Source organism: Uloborus diversus, chromosome 1 (assembly GCF_026930045.1).
Source record: "Uloborus diversus isolate 005 chromosome 1, Udiv.v.3.1, whole genome shotgun sequence".
NCBI lineage: Eukaryota > Metazoa > Arthropoda > Arachnida > Araneae > Uloboridae > Uloborus > Uloborus diversus.
This window is the reverse complement of record NC_072731.1, coordinates 243,108,779-243,128,552: the sequence shown is the minus strand read 5'-3', so window position 1 is coordinate 243,128,552 and position 19,774 is coordinate 243,108,779. Positions and strand designations below refer to the sequence as shown.

Sequence of the window (19,774 nt, the reverse complement as noted above, 5' to 3'; positions counted from 1 at the left end):
ATCAGTTAATCAGGTCGGTGAAGGTGTTTTAGTGTGAGGGGCATATCAGCATCAGGACTTGGTAGTTTGTATTTTTTTGATGAAATAATGAATCATGCTGTTCCTTTAAATATTTTAAAAACCAATTTTGAACTCTTAGCCAAAAATTTGGTTATTGGAAACAACTTTGTTTTTTTATCAAGATAACGATAAGAAGCACACGGTTTTCAACGTTTGCGTCTAGTGACTCGAAAATTGTCCTAAAGTTTAGAAAATACCCCCTCAATCTCCAGATTGTAACTTAATGTAACGTATTTAGAGATATCTGGAGGCCAGATTACGAAAATAGGGCTTTAAAACGAAAATAGAGCTAGAAATAGTAATACTCGAAGTGTGGTAGAACACTTACTCAGAAATTACGCTAAAAAAAGAAAGAAAAAGAATGAAATCTATTCCCAGACGTTTAAAAGGTGTTATTAATACTGTATGATATTCTACTGATTAATAACTTAATCAAAAGTTGGATTATTCAATAATATATAGACATTTAATAAAGTGTACGAAGACTTTTGTGAGATAAAATTTCCGGCTCTTTTCGGGTTTTGATTTTTTAAAAATTAAGTTTTAATATTTTTTAAAAACTTTTCATGCAGTTTTGTTAACAATTGATCATAAATCTTATAATTAAATACCTATTCCGAAATATTAATTCTAACCAATGATTTAGGGCCTATTTCGTTGAAAGTCGTAGGTGCACGAAGACTTTTGGGAGCCACTGTATATATTTTAAATGTGTTATTACTTTCTTCTATATCTAATATATAGAAGAAAGTATTGGATTCGTGCAAATTTTCGAATTTCGAATTTTGACGGATTCGAACGTTTTGAGGTGTGCTGAGTCCATTTCGACCATTTTTGGAAAATGTCTGTCTGTCTGTGTGTGTGTGTGTATGTATGTGTGTGTGTGTGTGTGTATGTATGTGTGTCACGTCTGTGTGTGACCAGTTTTTTGTGGCCGCTCTACAACAAAAACTACCGCATGAAATCAAACGAAATTTAGTACACATATGTGCCCCTATGTGAACTTGTGCCCATTAGTTTTTGGCGCGAATTCCTCCAAGGGGGGTGGAGCAATGGGACGTTTTTCGAGTTACGCGTGCTTGCTATTCCTCAGGAAGTTACTGGCGGAATCAAACAAAATTTGGTCCATATGTTGGTATTAACAGGAACAGGTGCTGATTCAATTTTGGTGTCAATAACTCAAACGGGGGTTGAGCTATAGAACGTTTTTTGTCGTCAATTGTGACTGCTGTATCTCAAGAAATAATGAACGGAATGAAAGAAAAATTTATCGGCAAGTAGCCCTTAGTGGGTATAAGAACTGATTTTATTTTTGTGTCAACAGCTAAAAAGGGGGTAGCGCAATCACCCGTTCTTTTTTTCCATTTTGAGTGCCCTATCTCAAGAAGTAATGCTACGTTCTGGTTGAAATTTGGAATATATGTGAATCTATATGTAAACAGGCTTTGGTTTAACTTTGGCGCCAATCGCGCCAAGAGGTGCTGATTTATTTTTATTATCATTATTTTTAAGCGAATAAAAATAGTTTTATTAATGCAACAATAAGAAAGATAAATCGTAATAGATTGTCGTCTGCGTATTTCTCGTGATTTTAATTGTATGGAAATGATCGGAAATATTATCTCAATGATTTAAAATTTTTAACTGTTGCCATCTTATATTTGTTAACAAATAAAATATTATTAATTAATTCAAGCAAGGCTTTTAAAATAACTTTCAATTTTCGCTCTTTGCTTTGCTTTTGCTATAATTCAGACATTGGGATGGTCGTCAAGTTTTTGCATGTGTAATTTCGTTTTTGTTGGGAATATTGCTTCCTCGTCAAGCATGGGGAGGGATCAGAAAAAAAAAAGAAAAATATAGAAGAAAGTTTCGTGATGGCCACAACATACTAGTTTTTAAACTTTTCATTTAAATAAACATTGCATCTTGTATGAGGAACATGATTTGAACCGATTAAAATGTACGCATCTTTCTTAAAATGGATTTTTAAAGAAAGTTGTATGCTCCATTTCTGATTGTATATCCTCCATTACATCTATACTGTAACGGAGGATACAAATACTTATGTTTTGCTATGCACATTGTGTTGATTTAGGGTTAACGCAACATGTTATTTAGAATTTACTTTAAAAAAGTGATTCAATTTTAATTACATTTTTTTTTTGTACACAAACAATTCTTTCATTTTTTAATCAAGAATGGAGGATGCACAAAGTTAAGGATCTATTTGACTTCAAAGAGAATAATGCTGAAATTCTTTCGCACTAAGTTCTTAAGCTTCACTATGAAGACTCAGAGTTGAAAAAGGGCTAACTTGTGATTCTAAACCTCTGTAATGAGCTGCCAGTACTGCCGTCTAAGGCAATTCTATTGTTTAATCAAATGCTGAACGAAGGAAACAAAAAATACTGTAACAGTGATTCAAAAGATTATGAATGCAATATATATATTTTTTTTATAACAGGATTCTTTTGACTTATTAAAAAAATTTCAATGATTCAAATTTCACTATTAAATCAGTTATATTTTTACTTTCTTCTATATCTAATATATAGACAAAAGTATTGGATTCGTGCAAATTTTCGAATTTCGAATTTTGACGGATTCGAACGTTTTGAGGTGTGCTGAGTCCATTTCGACTATTTTTGGAAAATGTCTGTCTGTCTGTGTGTATGTGTGTGTGTGTATGTGGGCGTGTGTGTGTGTATGTGTGTCACGTCTGTGTGTGACCAGTTTTTTGTGGCCGCTCTACAGCAAAAACTACCGCATGAAATTGAACGAAATTTGGTACACACATGTGCCCCTATGTGAACTTGTGCCCATTGGTTTTTGGCGCGAATTCCTCCAAGGGGCGTGGAGCAATGGGACGTTTTTTGAGTTACGCGTGCTTGCTATTCCTCAGGAAGTAACTGGCGGAATCAAACAAAATTTGGTCCATATGTTGCCCCTAACAGGAGCAGGTGCTGATTCAATTTTGGTGTCAATAGCTCAAACGGGGGTTGAGTTATAGAACGTTTTTTGTCGTCAATTGTGACTGCTGTATCTCAAGAAATAACGAACGGAATCAAACAAAATTTTTTTGACAAGTAGCCCTTAGTGGGTATAAGAGCTGATTTTATTTTGGTGTCAACAGCTAAAAAGGGGGTAGCGCAATCGCCCGTTCTTTTTTTCCATTGTGAGTGCCCTATCTCCAGAAGTAATGCTACGTTCTAGTTGAAATTTGGAATATATGTGAATCCATACGAAACAGGCTTTGGTTCAATTTTGACTCCAATCGCTCCAAGAGGTGTTGATTTTTTTTTTTTTTTTTGCGAATAAAAATATTTTTATTAATGCAACAATAAGAAAGATAAATCGTAATAGATTGTCGTCTGTGTATTTCTCGTGATTTTAATTGTATGGAAATGATCGGAAATATTATCTCAATCATAGACTAGTAATAAAAGTAGACCGAGCTTTCCCAGACTTGCTGATGAAAAAATTGGTTCATGGATACATCATGTGACTAGTCTAAGGCTTGGCGTAAACTTTGGCGGCATGGTTGCTAGATGGCAACATTATCTATAGTTTGGCACTCGACATGTATCTTAAGACGTAATGTGTTTTCATTATAATTTTTTTCCAGGTGCAGAGATTGAACTGTTTTCCTTTTAGTTATGCATTATTTTGACATTAGTAATTAGTTTTGATCACAGTTTTCAGTAACTTTTATTTCATTCGGAACTGCTACGGCAGCGTTGGCGGGAACGTATAATGGCGTAAACGTTTTGCGTTAACGCAAAAATGTAATAATCGGTATCTTAAATTGAAATTGTAGATAAAAATCTTACCGTTTGCCGATTCTTTTGGGGCACTTGCATCTTTAATTGCTTAGAGAGTTATTGATATTGAATAAAGAAAATGCACAATACTATCTAAACGAAAAACTTACTATATTAACAAAATATTTACAACTTAGAATAACAAATTTACAAATCGGACTCCATAAAAGGTTCCGTGTTCCATCAATTCTATTTATTTTATTTCTCGCCGGCGTTGATCGTCTGCTACGATCAACGCCCGCTGTTGCTAGGATATCCACCAGTCACATGATTTGGTTTATGAACAGCAAAAGGGTTGCCATAGCTCGGTCTACTCTTATTATTAGTCTATGATCTCAATGATTTAAAATTTTTAACTGTTGCCATCTTATGTTTGTTAACAAATAAAATATTTGTAATTAATTCAAGCAAGGCTTTTAAAATAACTTTCAATTTTCGCTCTTTGTTTTGTTTTTTCAATAATTCAGACATTGGGATGGTCGTCAAGTTTTTGCATGTGTAATTTTGTTTTTGTTAGGAATATTGCTTCCTCGTCAAGCATGGGTAGGGATAAGAAAAAGGAAAAATATAAAAGAAAGTTTCGTAATGGCCACAACATACTAGTTTTGTATTGAGTAAATAAATGAAAAAGTACATGGGAAGAAATGTGTTGTTACATGTACCATTCAGTGAAAAAAACATTTAAAATTTTTTACATTATTAACTTGTATTGATCATTTTCAAAATTTGTTATACTTTTTTAAATCTCATTAAAAATAAATATTTTTGAAAGTAATCACCCTGGACCTAAAAAAGCGCGTTTTTTGTAGAATGACCCGTGTGTGTTTAGGGTGGACATTTCGAGGGCCATACGTTTGGTGCATGTGTGCCAAGTTACTTGCGGATGCCGCATACTTGCGGCATCCGCAAGTACCGCATCCTTATAGATGTGCCAAAAACACTAGTCAGCATTCATTCTGGGGTAAATAAAACTGGAATTTAGATTTGAAATGAATTTTTTCTCAAAATGTGATTTCAATACTGTCCAAGATGTCTCGGACGCTTAATCGGTCGCTTATCAAGTATCAACACATTAGGACTACATAGTTCGCTGATGCACAATGTCAATTCTTTGTTCAAGATCGTTTTAAGTGATGTCTTAATTAATTTAAGCGTCTTCGTAAAATTATTTCGAGTATTTAGGATGTTGTTTTAGAATTCTATAGAATTTATTATTTCGTTTCGACTTCCATGAAAGCGAGTTTGGGGTCGACTTTACTTAAGCCAATAACTAAGAAACTACCTTACCTTTTATCGCGAGTTTGGTGTCGTACGGGTGATCAAAGTAATTTGGGTCGATAAGAGGCGGGTCATAGGGATTTGACGAATTCAGAGAAACTGTTCCCCTACTCTTTGGACGGAGTGAATGGGAATGACAAACGAAGGATGCCTTGTCCCTCAAAGAGCCGTAATACTTCTCAATAACCTACAAGAGAGGAAAAAAAAAATGCTGAGAATATTTATGTAAATAAAATACAATATATAGGGTGGTTATTAAATAATTTGAAGTGTTTAAAGCAAAGGAAGTATTAAACGAAACATCGCAAAATTTCATGGGCGTACATAGCATATAATATGATTTCGATTTCTAAAATGAAAATAAACTAGCTGATGTGGGCACATCACATGATTTCCTTTTACACCAATTTATTGTTATTTCTCCATTATTGGCTATTTTAATGTGATTCAATAGTTAACTCTCTAAATATTACCAACAGTGGCCAAAATGAAACCAGATTTTTTTTTTTTAAATCGCGAAATTTGTCGCCAAGTTGGCAACAAAATTTGGCGACCAAAAGACTAGCGATATATCGCCAAATTATAACACCACTTGAGTTTGCATCGAAATCAACAATGATTTCCCCTCGAAAAATTGCAAAAGCCTTCTTTAGAAACACCCGAATGCAATCAAAAGAGAAGGTGCACAACTAGAGCCCACTAGGAGTCTACGTACCTAATTTGAACTTTCTAGGGCATATCGTTCTTGAGTTATGCGACATTCATACGCACATACGTACATGCCCACATACATACGTACATACAGACGTCACGAGAAAACTCGTTGTAATTAACTCGAGAATCGTCAAAATGGATATTTCGAGCGTTTATACGTTCTTAGGCATATATGCAAGTGTGATCGGATCGTAAAAAAAACTCAAAATCCATTCGGGGATGAGCAAAATGGAAATTAAGGTCAATTTTTTAGTGAAAATTCTTTCGCGAATACAATACTATTTTTGTAAAAGGAAGTGAAAAGGACCAAATTTTGACGTCAGGGGAAATTTGTCACCAATTATTGAAGTTATCTTCTTAAATGCAAAGGTATGTGCTTTTTTTATAGCTAAAGTCAAATATACCTCTTGCTTTAGGTTAAGATTAGAAGCTACACCAATGGATGCTTCTCCAAAATACAACTGGATATCAGGTGCACTGTTTCTCCTGTTTTTGCAACTACTTCTCAGAAAGCGCACAGTTTCCACTCCATTAGGACAAGTTAGCACATCTAAGGAATAGAAAAACAAATTATTGTCAAAGTATAAAAATATGTAAGAATCTGATAATGGTGATGATGATAGTAATATATTCCGTATAAAGAGTTTTTAATTACAGTCTGACCACGAAATGTATTTTATGGGCAATTGACCAAGTTAAGACGATTCCATCTGAATGAATCTAGCATGAGAGAAGGGAAAATAGTGATGGGGTGGTGTTGCACGCGTTTTATAACATCACTTATGCCTTATTAGTTCATTGCGTTCTCCAAGTTTAAAATGAGGGGAAACAAACTGAGTTTCCATGGGAACAATAAAAATAAAATAAAATGTTTTCATTTCGTCCGGAAATGTAAAGCTCAAATGATAAGCCCAAAATTATGCTGTAATATACCAATTAGTTTTAGTAGTGAGAATATAGATCGAATATAGTTTAGATTTAAAAAAAAAATTGCCGTTAACAAATTGTCATTAGTACAAACTGCGTCTAAAATGAATGAGAGGTAAAAGCGCATATCTATAACGAACTAACTACCACCCCAGTAAACTAATAGACGCGTAATTTTCGCCTATTTTCCGGATGTTTGGCTTTCCGTATTATCGGTGTTCAGACTGAATGGGACTTTTTTTAACCTCAGTCACGCTTAACTCACTCAAGAGAAGAATACAGATACGGATAAAAGAAAAAGAAAACGAGCTGATGTGTGCATCACATGACTTCCTTTTACTCCAATTCAATGTCATTTTCTCATTATTGGCAGTTTTAATGTGATTCAATAGTTTACTTTCTAAATATCACCAACAGTGGCCAAATTGAAACCAGATTAAAAAAAAATTAAAACAAAAATCGCCAAGTTTGTCACCATGTTGGCGACAAAACTTGGCGACCAAAAGACTGGCGATATATCGCCAAGTGTCCACCAAATTATAACACCCCTTGAGTTCACATCGAAATTAACAATGATTTCCCCCCAAAAAGGGGCAAAAGACCCCCATTGGAGCATCAGAATGCAACCAAAAAAGGAGGTGCACAACTATACCACATTAGGAGTCTACGTACCAAATTTCAACTTTCTAGGACATTCCGTTCTTGAGTTATGCGACACACATACACACATACGCACATACATACATACATACAGACGTCACGAGAAAACTTGTTGTCATTAACTAGGGGATCTTCAAAATGGATATTTCGGGTGTCTGTACGTTCCTAGGCATATACCCACGTGTGGTCGGGTTGAAAAATAAACTCAACATTCATTCGGGGGTGAGCAAAATGGAAATTGAGGCCGATTTTTGAGTGAAAATTTTTTCGCGAATACAATACTTCCTTTTTTGTAAAAGAAAGTAAAAAAGGGATATGTAAACTCACAAAATGCATGTAAAATACCGGGTCATCAGAAAATGAGTAGACATTTGAAAAATAAATAATACACGAAATAATGTATGTTGGAAGGCAAAAATTGACACACATGCTTGAAATGACGAGGGGTTTTATTGTAACTGCAAAGAAAAAAAAAAGCGTAGGGTTTCGATTCAGGATAGCGCTCCATCCCATTCTGATAGACGTGAGATATAGGGGAGGGTGGCCCAAAGCGGGTAGGCCGCCCAAAGCGGGTAGGCATTTGTTCGCCACCGCACGATGTGCAAGCTGCGATCTATGTGTATGTCATGTGTTTACCCAACCCCCCCCCCCCTTTCCCGAGTTTCAATCAGTCACAGCGAAGCAGCAGTGAAGCGGCATGGCGTAACCAGACTTAAAAAAGAAAGATAATACGTATCTAAAACGAAGGTATGTAACTTGTGATCAGTCAGAGACCTTTTTTTTTTAATATCAATAACATTACGTTATTCTGACACCATCCACCTACAAACTACGATGGTTATTAACTTTGTTTGTTTTTTTTTTTTTAATTTAACGTTATAATTTATTGGAATAAAAAATGTGCCTTCGGGCAAAGCGGGTATAAGATTTAATCATGTATTTATTAATAATTTCTTGACACATGTGCTGACTTAGATTTTGTATTGCAATAGAATGGGAAAACTTTAAAAAGTTATTCTTTATGCTGGCAGTTAGTTAGTCTATTAATTTAATCAGCAATTTCTTTATGTTTTATACACAAATGTGCTGACTTAGATTTTCAATTTAAATTGGATAAGTATAACATTTTTATATATTTTTTTAATAATCGCAGTTAGCTTGCCAATTAAATTAAACATTTATAACTTCATATTTGATTGCCAAATGTACCAAATCATAATTAGTTAAGCTTACCCTCTTTAGGCCCCCTGGTAATGCAAAGCGGGTTTTTTCAAGTGTTTGTAATGTTTGATAATAAATAAATATTTGGTTTGAAATCATGCAAAAATCACTTTTTACTTTGAAGTTCAAGAACATGGCTAGGAAATAAAACCGAAATTGTTGTGATAAAAATCCAAAAAATACAGCTTTCGAGCGTTCTTCGTTAACCTAACCGCTTTGGGTCACCCTCCCCTATATCTTGCGTCGTTTGGTGAGGATCGCGTCTAATGTCGTTTGGTGAGGATCGCGTCTAACGTCGATTGGTGAGGATCGCGTCTAATGTCGTTTGGTGAGGATCGCGTCTAACGTCGTTTGGTGAGGATCGCGTCTAATGTCGTTTGGTGAATATCGCGTCTAATGTCGTTTGGTGAAAATCGCGTCTAACGTCGCACAGTGGGGCATTTGAGCCAAAAAGCTGGCCATAAATCAAATTTTCCAAATATAATGATTATTCTGCTAGTTTTTCACTAAAAAATGGTTGCTAATAATAAATTCGGGCAAGTTATATGTATACTCTTAATTTTGCTTGCTCAAACGCAACCCATAAAAGTTATAGCGATTATTAACTGGCTTAGATATGTAAAAGGAAATCAAACAATTTAACAATGTTGAAGTACATATTTACTAACTATTAAACAGACATTCGACACAGTGAAATGTACAAAAAATTAAAGCAGAGCAAATTAATTATAGTTTTGCTGTTTTACACGTACATGGGATGATGGTGATGAAAGTCTACAAACTTTTGTCATCAGTATCACTATCTTCAAAACAAAAAGATTTTAAAAATTTTATGGCTTCCTTCGATATCGTTTGCCTTTTTCTCTTCATGTTAGATGATCTAACGCTACTCAAATATGGATCAGAAGTTAACAAGAGTCTATTTAAAACGTCTTCGTTACAATCCTTTCTGGAAATTTTTCTGGTGAATTTTTCTCTGTACTGCCGTAAATGCTTGTTTTTGGCTTCTGCGGCCTCTTCGGACAACTGACCGATTGGTAACAAGGCATGCGATATAATACTCGGAGCATGAACTAGTATCTTGTGGACTGTTGGTGACATAGGTTGCCAGGCATACAAATTTACATAATACTTCGCAGTATCCATGGTATACATGCCAAATTGCTCCACATTTATGTCGAAACCCGAAGATATCACCTCCAGTATTATTTTAAATCGGAGAATTAGTTCTAAATCTAAATGGCAGCTGCTTCATTCACGTCACCAAAAAATCTACGAGACGTGTTTCCATCATTCGTGTTTCCATAGCCAACTTTAGGTACGTCAACCAGCAATCCCATTTTATTCTTGAATTCTTTTTGTATTATCACTTTGGCTGCCTTAATTGGATCTTTTTCATTTTTCTTTGTAATACGACCTTTGAATACTCCTGCTTTTATCTTATATGATAAATGTAATAAAAATTCGAAAAACCGAATCCTAGCGTGCAGAATAGATAGCTCGAATTTAAAAGCCTCTGGATCTTCTGTGCTTTTTGCTGATAAGTCATTAAAGGTTTTTGACGTGCTACCGCATATATAGCAGCGCATAGTAGATGCAGTGTCAGTGACCGCATTACACACTTTGCCGTCCACCATTGTAGGCAGTAATAAATGTTTTATTTTAATTGTTTCACTAACATTTGTTGGAACTACGTTTTTTGCTTGATTTTCTATATACCAAATCTCTTCGTTTGTGATGTCTTTGTTCTCTTTAATAAACCTTATTCTAATAGGTCTGCAAAATCTAGGTGACGATGGACAAGGATTCTGCCAGATAACATTTTTGCCAGACATTAATCTAAGAGGCACAAGAGAACTGAGGAAAATGTGAGCATCAGTGCCATCCTCATTTTCAAATTTTTGTTTGTACTGGCTTTGCTTTGATCCGTCACAACCCCACTTAAAAATCAACACAAAATCTGCAGTTTCTTCATGACTGTATGCTTGGAACACTGGCTCTAAATACATGCACAATCTTATGACTGTGTGATCTACTAAATCTTGCAACTGTATTTGAGCACAAGTTACATCGACAAACGTTTTCGGATAACATTCTCGCTTTGCTTTTGGACATATTTATAACAAGGATAAACATCTTTGTTAGCATGCTGTATGACTTCATACTGACTCCTAGACAAATTAGCTTCAACAAATATTGCTAAAGCCTCTTCCGGCGAGTGTTTTTTGATAGTAATGCAACTAGCAGTGACTGCTTTTCGAAACTTTGTTGCTCTGGTTGGAGACTTATTTATGTCTTGGATAACTTTTGCCACGTCTGTGTTGCCTATGGCCTGATGACTCATTTGAGCAGCATACGTTAATTCATCAACAGCAACATTTTTTCTTAGTTCCGATGTTTTTCGGCGCTTCGTTCTTTCACTCGATTCTCCGAAATCCTTACTGGGTCTTCCTAATGGTAAAAGACCCGGAACTGAGTAGGTAGGTAACATAACCCCTTCTTTTAACCAATTTTGGTTGTTTTCTAGAAATCGGCTTTCCATTTTATTACATGCCATCCATTTTCGCATGTAAACAATTTTAAAACTTAATGGTGTTTTTAACTTCCGACAATTTTTCGCAAGGGCAGTTAGTAATTTTAGCTAGATTTTTAATTAGTTCTTTAAACTTTCCATCAAAGGACCTTTCTGTACTGCCAATTAACATCTTATGCAGTTGTATTCGACTCATAGATGTAACAGAAGCCTGTGAACCTAAAAATAACCGAAAAAAGAGAAATAAATAAAAATCACAACTGCTCTATTGATCGCGTTATTATTTTTTCGGGCAAATTCGGGCAAACTTTTAGTTTAGATTATCAAAATAGAGATTCTGAAGTATAACGGGGTATAATTTTCAATGAGTACAAATGAGTACAACATGTTTAAAAACCTTCACTTTTTTAGGAATTGCAAAAAAAACAGATATAATTTTTGTGAAGTTTGACGAACCGTACTAATGTAAAAATAGTAGTTTAAAATAAATAAAAACCGATGAATAATAGTGCACAAACCTTGCTCAACCCCGTCCATAGTAAATTACTTCACTAGAGTTACGTCTGACGTGAAAATAGTACAATGAAGTAACTTCGAGAAACTGTAATGACTCAAACGAAGACAGCCGTATTTCGAAAGCGCTAAGTTCTGACTGCTGGTAAATTCGACTGGTTAGTCTCAGTGCAGAGGGAATACTTCCACGTGATGCCAAATTTATCTACCTTTTCTGAAATTTAAGGTCAAAGCTACTCATTGAAGTTTGCATTTTCGACTTTTGGCCAGCTTTTTGGCTCAAATGCCCCTCTGTGCGTCGTTTGGTGAGGATTGCGTCTAATGTCTTTTGATGAGGATCGCGTCTAATGTCGTTTGGTGAGGATCGCGTCTAATGTCTTTTGGTGAGGATCGCGTATTGATCCGTCATTTTTGTTATGCTTGGTCTTCCAGGTGCCCAGATCTCACCCAGTGTGATTATTTTGGCTCTTGGGGATACCTCAAGTCAACAGTCTACCGCAACATCTTTTTCTAATATTGAATATCAAAAGCTCAGTTGCAGCGTCCAAAGACTGCAGTTTTTCACTTATTTGGGACTCATCAGTCTGGGGTAGCCATAACCGGATAGAGGGAAAATAACCTCATATAGAATATCTCCATGATTCAATTAAGCGTAACGCGTTCCAAGCTTCGAAGTGTTTAACGGAATTAATTATTATTAGTTACCTGTTCTATTATTGATGTAGTTCAAAATACGACTGGAATCGTTCGCTTTCATTGCCACGGGCGTGATGTCCGAACTAAGAGTAAAAGCTAGAGGTACTCCCATATGTTCTTGCAAATTCTTCCCGACGGGCAAATCAGCAATAACTGGAATCTATATAATTAAACAACACAAAAATCATTTTCTTTAAAAAAAATTCGAGAAAATTCACTTGTAATAAGTCGAAATCGAACTGTGCATCACATGACTTCCTTTACTCCAATTTAATGTCATTTCCCCATTACTGGCAATTTTATTGTGATTCAATAGTTTTCTCTCTAAATATCACCAACAATGGCCAAATAAAACAGATTTTTTTAAAAAATAATAAAAAAAATCGCCAAATTTGTCGCCAAGTTGGCAACAAAACTTGGCGACCAAAATGGCGATATATTGCCAAGTGTGCACCAAATTATAACACCACTTGAGTTTACATCGAAATTAACAATGATTTCCCCTCAAAAAGGATCAAATGACCCCTTTAGAAACACCCCAATGCAACCAAAAGGGGAGGTGCACAACTAGACTCCACTAGAAGTCTAAGTACCAAATTTCAACTTTCTAGGATTTACCGTTCTTGAGTTGTGCGACATACATACGCACATACGCACATACATACATACGTACATACAGATGTCACGAGAAAATTCGTCGTAATTAACTCGGGAATCGTCATTACGGATATTTCGCGTATCTATACGTTCTTAGGATCTTATTCACGTCTGGTCGAGTCAAAAAAAAAAAAAAAAAAAAAACCTCAGTATTCATTCGAGGGGTGCGTAAAATGGAAATTAAGGTCGATTTTTGAGTGAAATTTTTTTCGCGAATACAATACTTCCTTTTTTGTAAAAGGAAGTAAAAAATAGAAGCTTAACCACTTACGGAGCATTGTGACTAACAAGGAGACGGCACGACCGTGGGGTCGGAGATTTGCGTCAATTTTTTTTTTTTTTTTTTGTGATAAAAGAGGACCCCTAGTACCTTATGTGATTAAAGTAATACGACGCAATACTCAGAAAATTATGAGAAAAATCGATTTAAAGTCGTCATTTAGTCTCCTAGGTACCTTATGAGTTTAAAATGTCAGTCTCTTGACGAGCTGCCGCTAGCCTAGTTGGTTAAGGCGCGATCTTGTGCTCCAGAGATATCACGATCGAATCGCGCTCTGGACCTTTTTCTTTTCTTTTTTTTTTTTGCTACCACAACAATTGGTGGTAACAAAGTAGTAGTAGGAGTGAAAAATATGAATTGTTTTAAATTGTTTTGCTGGAAGAAAAAGAAAATTTTAAAAAATGATGTAAATACATTCTTTAAAATTAGGTAGGGAAGAGAAACTATTTTAATAACTGCTGTGATAACAAAAAAAAAAAAAAAGATTCTAATGTCCTATGAGCCGATGTCCATTATAAACGTAAAAAGGGGACCCCAGGTCAAAAACCTCTACTAGGCAAATCAAACCGTACAGAATAACGAGCAAGAACGTTTTTCAGTGAATGAAAAAGTTTGCGTTCCTTAGCAAAAATAAATTTCAGAAAGTAATATAGGGATGAAACGCGTTACCACTAATTATTGTCATAGCAAAAAAAAAAAAGAAGAGAAAAGAAAAAGGTCCAGAGTGGGATTCGATCGTGCTATTTCTGAAGCACAAGCTCGCTCCTTAACCAACTAGGCTAGCGGCGCCTGGTCAAGAAACCGACATTTTAAACTCATAACGCGCCTGGGAGTCTCCATGGCGACTTTAAATCGATTTTTCATTTTTCGCATAATTTTCTGAGTTTTGCGTCGTATTTCTTTAACCACATAAGGTACTAGGGGTCCTCTTTCACCACAGAAAAAATTGATGCAAATCTCCGACCCCACGGTCGTGCCGTCTCCTTGTAAGTTTTTTGCAATGTGATTTTAAAGTTAATTCTTTGCATAACTTATTTTGCATTACATCAGACACTTGTCGTTTTTATCCATTTAATAGTAGATTAAAAACATTAAATCAACGTTTAAATGAAGCAGTTGAAAGATTGTTAAAGAAATTTATAGCAGGAAACGTTTTCTTCAACTTGTAGGAGGCGTAATGGTAAAAATGAAATAAGTGCGATACCTGAAATCGTTCAAGTTCTTCTCTTGGTCCTATTCCCGAAAGCATGAGAATCTGGGCAGTGTTAATCGCTCCGGCCGACATGATGACTTCTCTTTTTGCTGCTATTTGAAACGTATTCCCCTCGAAGTCAAACTTAACACCAGTGGCTTCGCCATTTTCTATCAAGATCTATAGAATGGGGAAATCATCTAATCAGCTCAATTTGTATTTCGAAAAATCTTTATTTCTCGTGAAAAAATTACAGGATAACTAAAGTTTTCTGTCTTATGAGGTAGAGTCGATTGGGGAAAGTGAAAACACATTTGCTTACAAAAAGTGCTGATCAAATTTTCAATTTGATTTTTTTGTAAGTCTTCGATACTATTCATGCACAGCACATATCAGAAGCAGTGACACTGCAAATTTACCATTAAAGGTATCGGCATGCTAAAAGGATTCATTATGTTTAAATGTAAGAACAAGCATCTACTTGGAATAGTTTGGCTCTGATCAAAAGAGCTGTGGCCTTGACAATGGTTACCTTTTATGGGACAATAGGGAAGGGCATTGGGCACTGAGTTGAGTTATGCTTCTTTCGTAACAGTTTTGCAAAAGTATTCCAACTGAGAACCGCTCTAATAAGACGTTCTTCCTTCTGTGAACTTTCCCAAAAGAGGTAAATATTGTCAAGGTCGTTGCTCAACTTGCCAGAGCCACACTATAACTCATAAGGCTGCTTACAAAGTTCAATTTGAGGTAGCTTTTTTTAAAAAATCTTTTTAAATTATCTTCAGTATTTAAACGGAGCTTCTCCTACCATGGCTCTTGATTTGTTTGAGACGGCAAATTGCTCGAAATATACAGTACAAACAAAATATTCAGTAAAATAACACAGTAACCTAACAAGCTAAACTCAGTAAAATTAAAAAGATATTTAGAAACTTCTATATTAGAAACTTTAGATATTTAGAAGTAAACTCTAAATTAAGATTTTTTGTTGTCTGTTTTTTCCCATGTATATTTACTACATAGAAAACATTTTAGTCGTAACCAAACGAAACAAAAAGGTAATAGTCATTTAATTGCAAACGCTCCTCATCAAAAGATCTTTTTAATTATGTTTGTTTGGAATAGGTATGAAGTTATGAAATATTCAACTTTCACAATACAGTTTCTTTTCTTTTTTTTTTTTTTTTTTCAGAATTGAAGAAAGATTGTTTAAATCAAAAATCAAACTTTTGACTAAGGTGTCTTTTAAGTACTAGTTCATTCCAAAAATGAAAAGATTTCCGAATCCGAAAACCCTAAAACATTAATGGGAGGAAAAACAGACTAACCAACAGGTAAACATTTCCCACATTTTTAAACATTAGTAGGTAGCAATATTTTCACGAGGTTTTTAACCTTTCTTTTATGATTTTAATTTATTTATTGTAGTAATAGCAATTTTTCTTATTTTTTTCTGCAGAACAGTTCATGACATGGCGATATTCGCAATTCATGTTAAATATGCGAAGCACTGCAATCCCTGTCTAATTGCTGCTGAAAAAGGCAAGACCAAGATAGGCCTAATTACGAAAGATATGGCCTGAGCAGATATCTGCCTCGTCTGAGCGAAATTGAAATGTTTTACGTGTTTGACTAATTTCTTAAATCTCTACATGAGCATTTTGAATTCCAGAACAGCGAATTATTAAAAATGAAGTTTACCTCTAAGTAACTGCACGAAGCAATCTCAGAAAAAAAATCACGCAACTAAAATAAAGTTTAAAAAAATTGCAAAAAATCATACATGGTTAAATTTATTCTGAAATGACTGCATAATCATCCCTCTTACCTTTGTTACAAATGCATTTGAGACTATATCGACATTTGTCCGGTTTTCAACGGGTACTAAATATCCTTTAGCAGTGCTGCATCTTTGACCTCTACGAATACTCCCTTCAAGGTCATAATATCCTAAAATAAAGTTACCGAAATCAGTACATACAAAATCATGTACTCACATAATGATTTTTCCTAAAGTGTGCAAGCAAAACAATTAATTTATCATTAAAAACTTTTATTTTTTTCGTTTATGAGAATCATGTGTGTTTGAAATACTTTTTCGATAAAAGATTCCTCTAAGCAATAAGGAAAAACCAATTCAAAATTGTGAAACATCAAATGCAGCGCTTTCCAAACCAAACCCAGTAGCACGGTAGCCCATGGGGTCCAAGGCCCAATGTGCTCATCTCTGTCTGTCTACTCTGACCAAGGGCTCTGGGGTGCTAGGCAGAAGTTCCTGTCAGGTGGTCAGCCTAACGCGGAACCCCCAGGGTCTAGTTCCCAAGCGCGCTTCGTACTTATTTTATCGGCCCGCTGAAGGCAGGAACGGTTGAGTCCACCATGCCCAACTCGGGGATATAAACCCAGACCTGTGGCTTGGAAGCGCGAAGCACTACCACTGAATAGAGGTGCGACATCGATATTTCAATGCATCGATGTAAGAAATGAAAACATCGATGGTATTGATACATCGACGAAAAACATCGATGTTTAAAACATCGATCTTTTCATCAATATATAACATCCATTTTTTAAATACAACACTACAAACTTACATATATGATAATCTCTAACACATGTTTCTTAGTGGTTTAGTGAATTCTTTTGGCATTGCGTTGAATTATAGCTATTATTTCAGAAATTTCTAAGTAAAGTTAATAATGAAGAGCAATACAAAAGAATACATACCCGACGAATATATTGAAAATATTAAACCTTAAATCATGAATACAATTTAATAGGAATAATTTCGCAACGTACGTGTGAAAATGAGATCTGCATTTGAGAACTACAGGGCTTCCGTACTTCTTGTGTAAGACATTAATTCCTTTTGTATATATTATAAGGATAAGGGGTATGACATTGATGTCGATGATACCGAGAGTTCAATGTTTTGGGGTCAATTTATAGATACCATTGCTTTTTTTTTTTTTTTTCATTTTGAAGATCGATGTTTTGAAACAGATGTTTTTCAATCGCTGTCGCCTCTCTATTAGAAATTTTATTATCATTTTCAGTTGAAATACAAACACATTGACGTCGAAAAATCATCGGACCCAAAACATCGATGTTCCAAAAACATCGAAAGTAAACGTCGATGTTAAAACAAAACCATGTTTTAACAAAACCATCGATGTTTTAACAAAAACATCGATATTTCCAAAGCATCGACATCGATGTCGCACCCCTACCACTGAGCAACTGGGCTTAATGCCCACTTTCAAAGGCATTAAAACAACTGTCTACTTTGTTGAGTTTTTTTCCCTCAATAATCAAGATCTGTTTGATGAACGTCTCACTGATGATCTGGGACACAATACTTCTTAGTATTTTCCAAAAACTATTTTATCACTCTTTAAAATGTTCCGATAAAAATTTTAAACGTTTATTTTGGAGTACAAATGCATGCAGAAAATAAATACTAATGTCATGTTGCTTTCAGTAAAAATTTCTACTGCTTTTGCTTCAATATCCCTCTTCTCCTAAAAAATCAAGTAAAAATCCCAAAAGCTTTAGTTCTTCCAAAGCTTTTTGTTCTAAAAACGTTATTTTTTAGATTGAAGGGAAATATTCCGGTAAATGAGAGTTTTACTCAAAGTGTACTCACCAAATTGTGACGGTCCATTTACATCTCCAATTCGTATTCCCTTTTGCTGAGCGTGTTCAACTATTTTTTCTCCGATTTCAGGGAAGTATTTTGCTTTCTCAACAGTTATTGGTCCACCTACCCCATGAAAACCTGGAAATCAACGAAGATTTGAAAATAAAAGTTTGATGAAAAATATTAGCAAGTAATTCAAAAAAGAGACTCAGTAGGGGAGGATGGCCCAAAGCGGGTAAGTCGCCCAAAGCGGGGAGGCCTTCGTGTGCTCCAATAGTGTGTTAGCGGCAATAAATTCGAATGTCGTGTTTACCCGAACACCCCCGAGTTATTATCAGTTCCAGCGAAGCAGCAGTGAAGCCGCACAACCAGGTATAAAATTAAAAAAAAAAAAATTATACTTCCTTTTTAAAAAGTGAAGTTTTGTAACTTGTGATTAGTCGAAGAGCAGCTTTTTTTTTTTTTTTTCTTTTGTCAGCAATATTAACTTATTTTGACACTACCCACCTATAAACTACGATGGTCATTTTTTTTAATTATTAATTTCAGGTTATAATTATTGAAAAAAAAAAAACGTGCCTATCGGCCAAGCGGGTCGGGGACAGCGGGTATAGTATTTAAACATATATTAATTTAAAATTTCTTGACTCGTGTGCTGACTTAGATTTTCTCTTTCAATAGGATAAGTTTAACTTAAAAAAGTTATTTTTTAGGATGGCAGTTAATTAGTTTATTAACTCAGTTCTTTATGTTTTATAAAAAAATGTACTAACTTTAAATTGGATAAGTACAACTGTTACATTTTTTATACATTGCTCGACATTGAAAATGCAACACCAAGAAGGACTGGTCAGAAAGTGATGAAATTTGGAAAAAAGACAGAGACAGCAAGGAATAATAAATGATCTTAATTTCAAAATGACAGGCATAATACAGAGCGAGAACGGCGTCGGCTCAGTAGGATGTAGGATCACCGCGGACAGTGATACACGAAGAAACACGTCTAGGTATATAGTCAATAAGGGTGCGGATGGTGTCCAGAAGGATGGCTCTCCATTCCCTTTCAACCATTTGCCACAGTTCGTCTTCTGAACGAGGCACGGGCATAGTCTGCAAACGCCGTCCAATTACATCCCACACATGTTCGATTGGTGACAGGTCAGGAGAGCATGGTGGCCAGGGAAGTATCTGTGTGCCTTGGAGAGCATGTTGGCAGATGCAAGCACTGTGTGGTCGGGCGTTATCCTGCTGAAAAATTGCATTAGGTAGCCCTTGAAGGTAAGGGATTGCCACCGGCCGTAGCACATTATCCAAATATCGTTGGGTCATCATAGTGCCCTGAATACGAACTAGAGGTGATATGGAATTGTACGCAATTGCACCCCAAACCATTATGCCACGTTGTCGTGCGGTGGGACGTTCCACAGTTACTACCGGATTAGATCTGTCTCCACGTCGACGCCACACACGCATGCGGCGACTATCACTGGATAAACAGAAGCGGGATTCATCTGAGAACACGACATTTCGCCATTCTGTCATCCACGTCGCTCTAGTCCGGCACCATACTAAACGTTGC

The 19,774-nt window shown here is 35.5% G+C and overlaps 1 protein-coding gene across 1 annotated transcript in view; it reads right to left on the bottom strand.

The window, feature by feature from the left end:
- The window catches only part of LOC129234217 (glucose dehydrogenase [FAD, quinone]-like), an 82,355-nt gene that overhangs the window by 8,504 nt on the left and 54,077 nt on the right, over window positions 1–19,774 (bottom strand). The window contains 6 exon segments of the mRNA XM_054868141.1: window positions 5,172–5,349; window positions 6,281–6,426; window positions 12,436–12,586; window positions 14,568–14,735; window positions 16,384–16,505; window positions 18,202–18,333. Coding sequence (XP_054724116.1) covers window positions 5,172–5,349; window positions 6,281–6,426; window positions 12,436–12,586; window positions 14,568–14,735; window positions 16,384–16,505; window positions 18,202–18,333 — 897 coding nt within the window.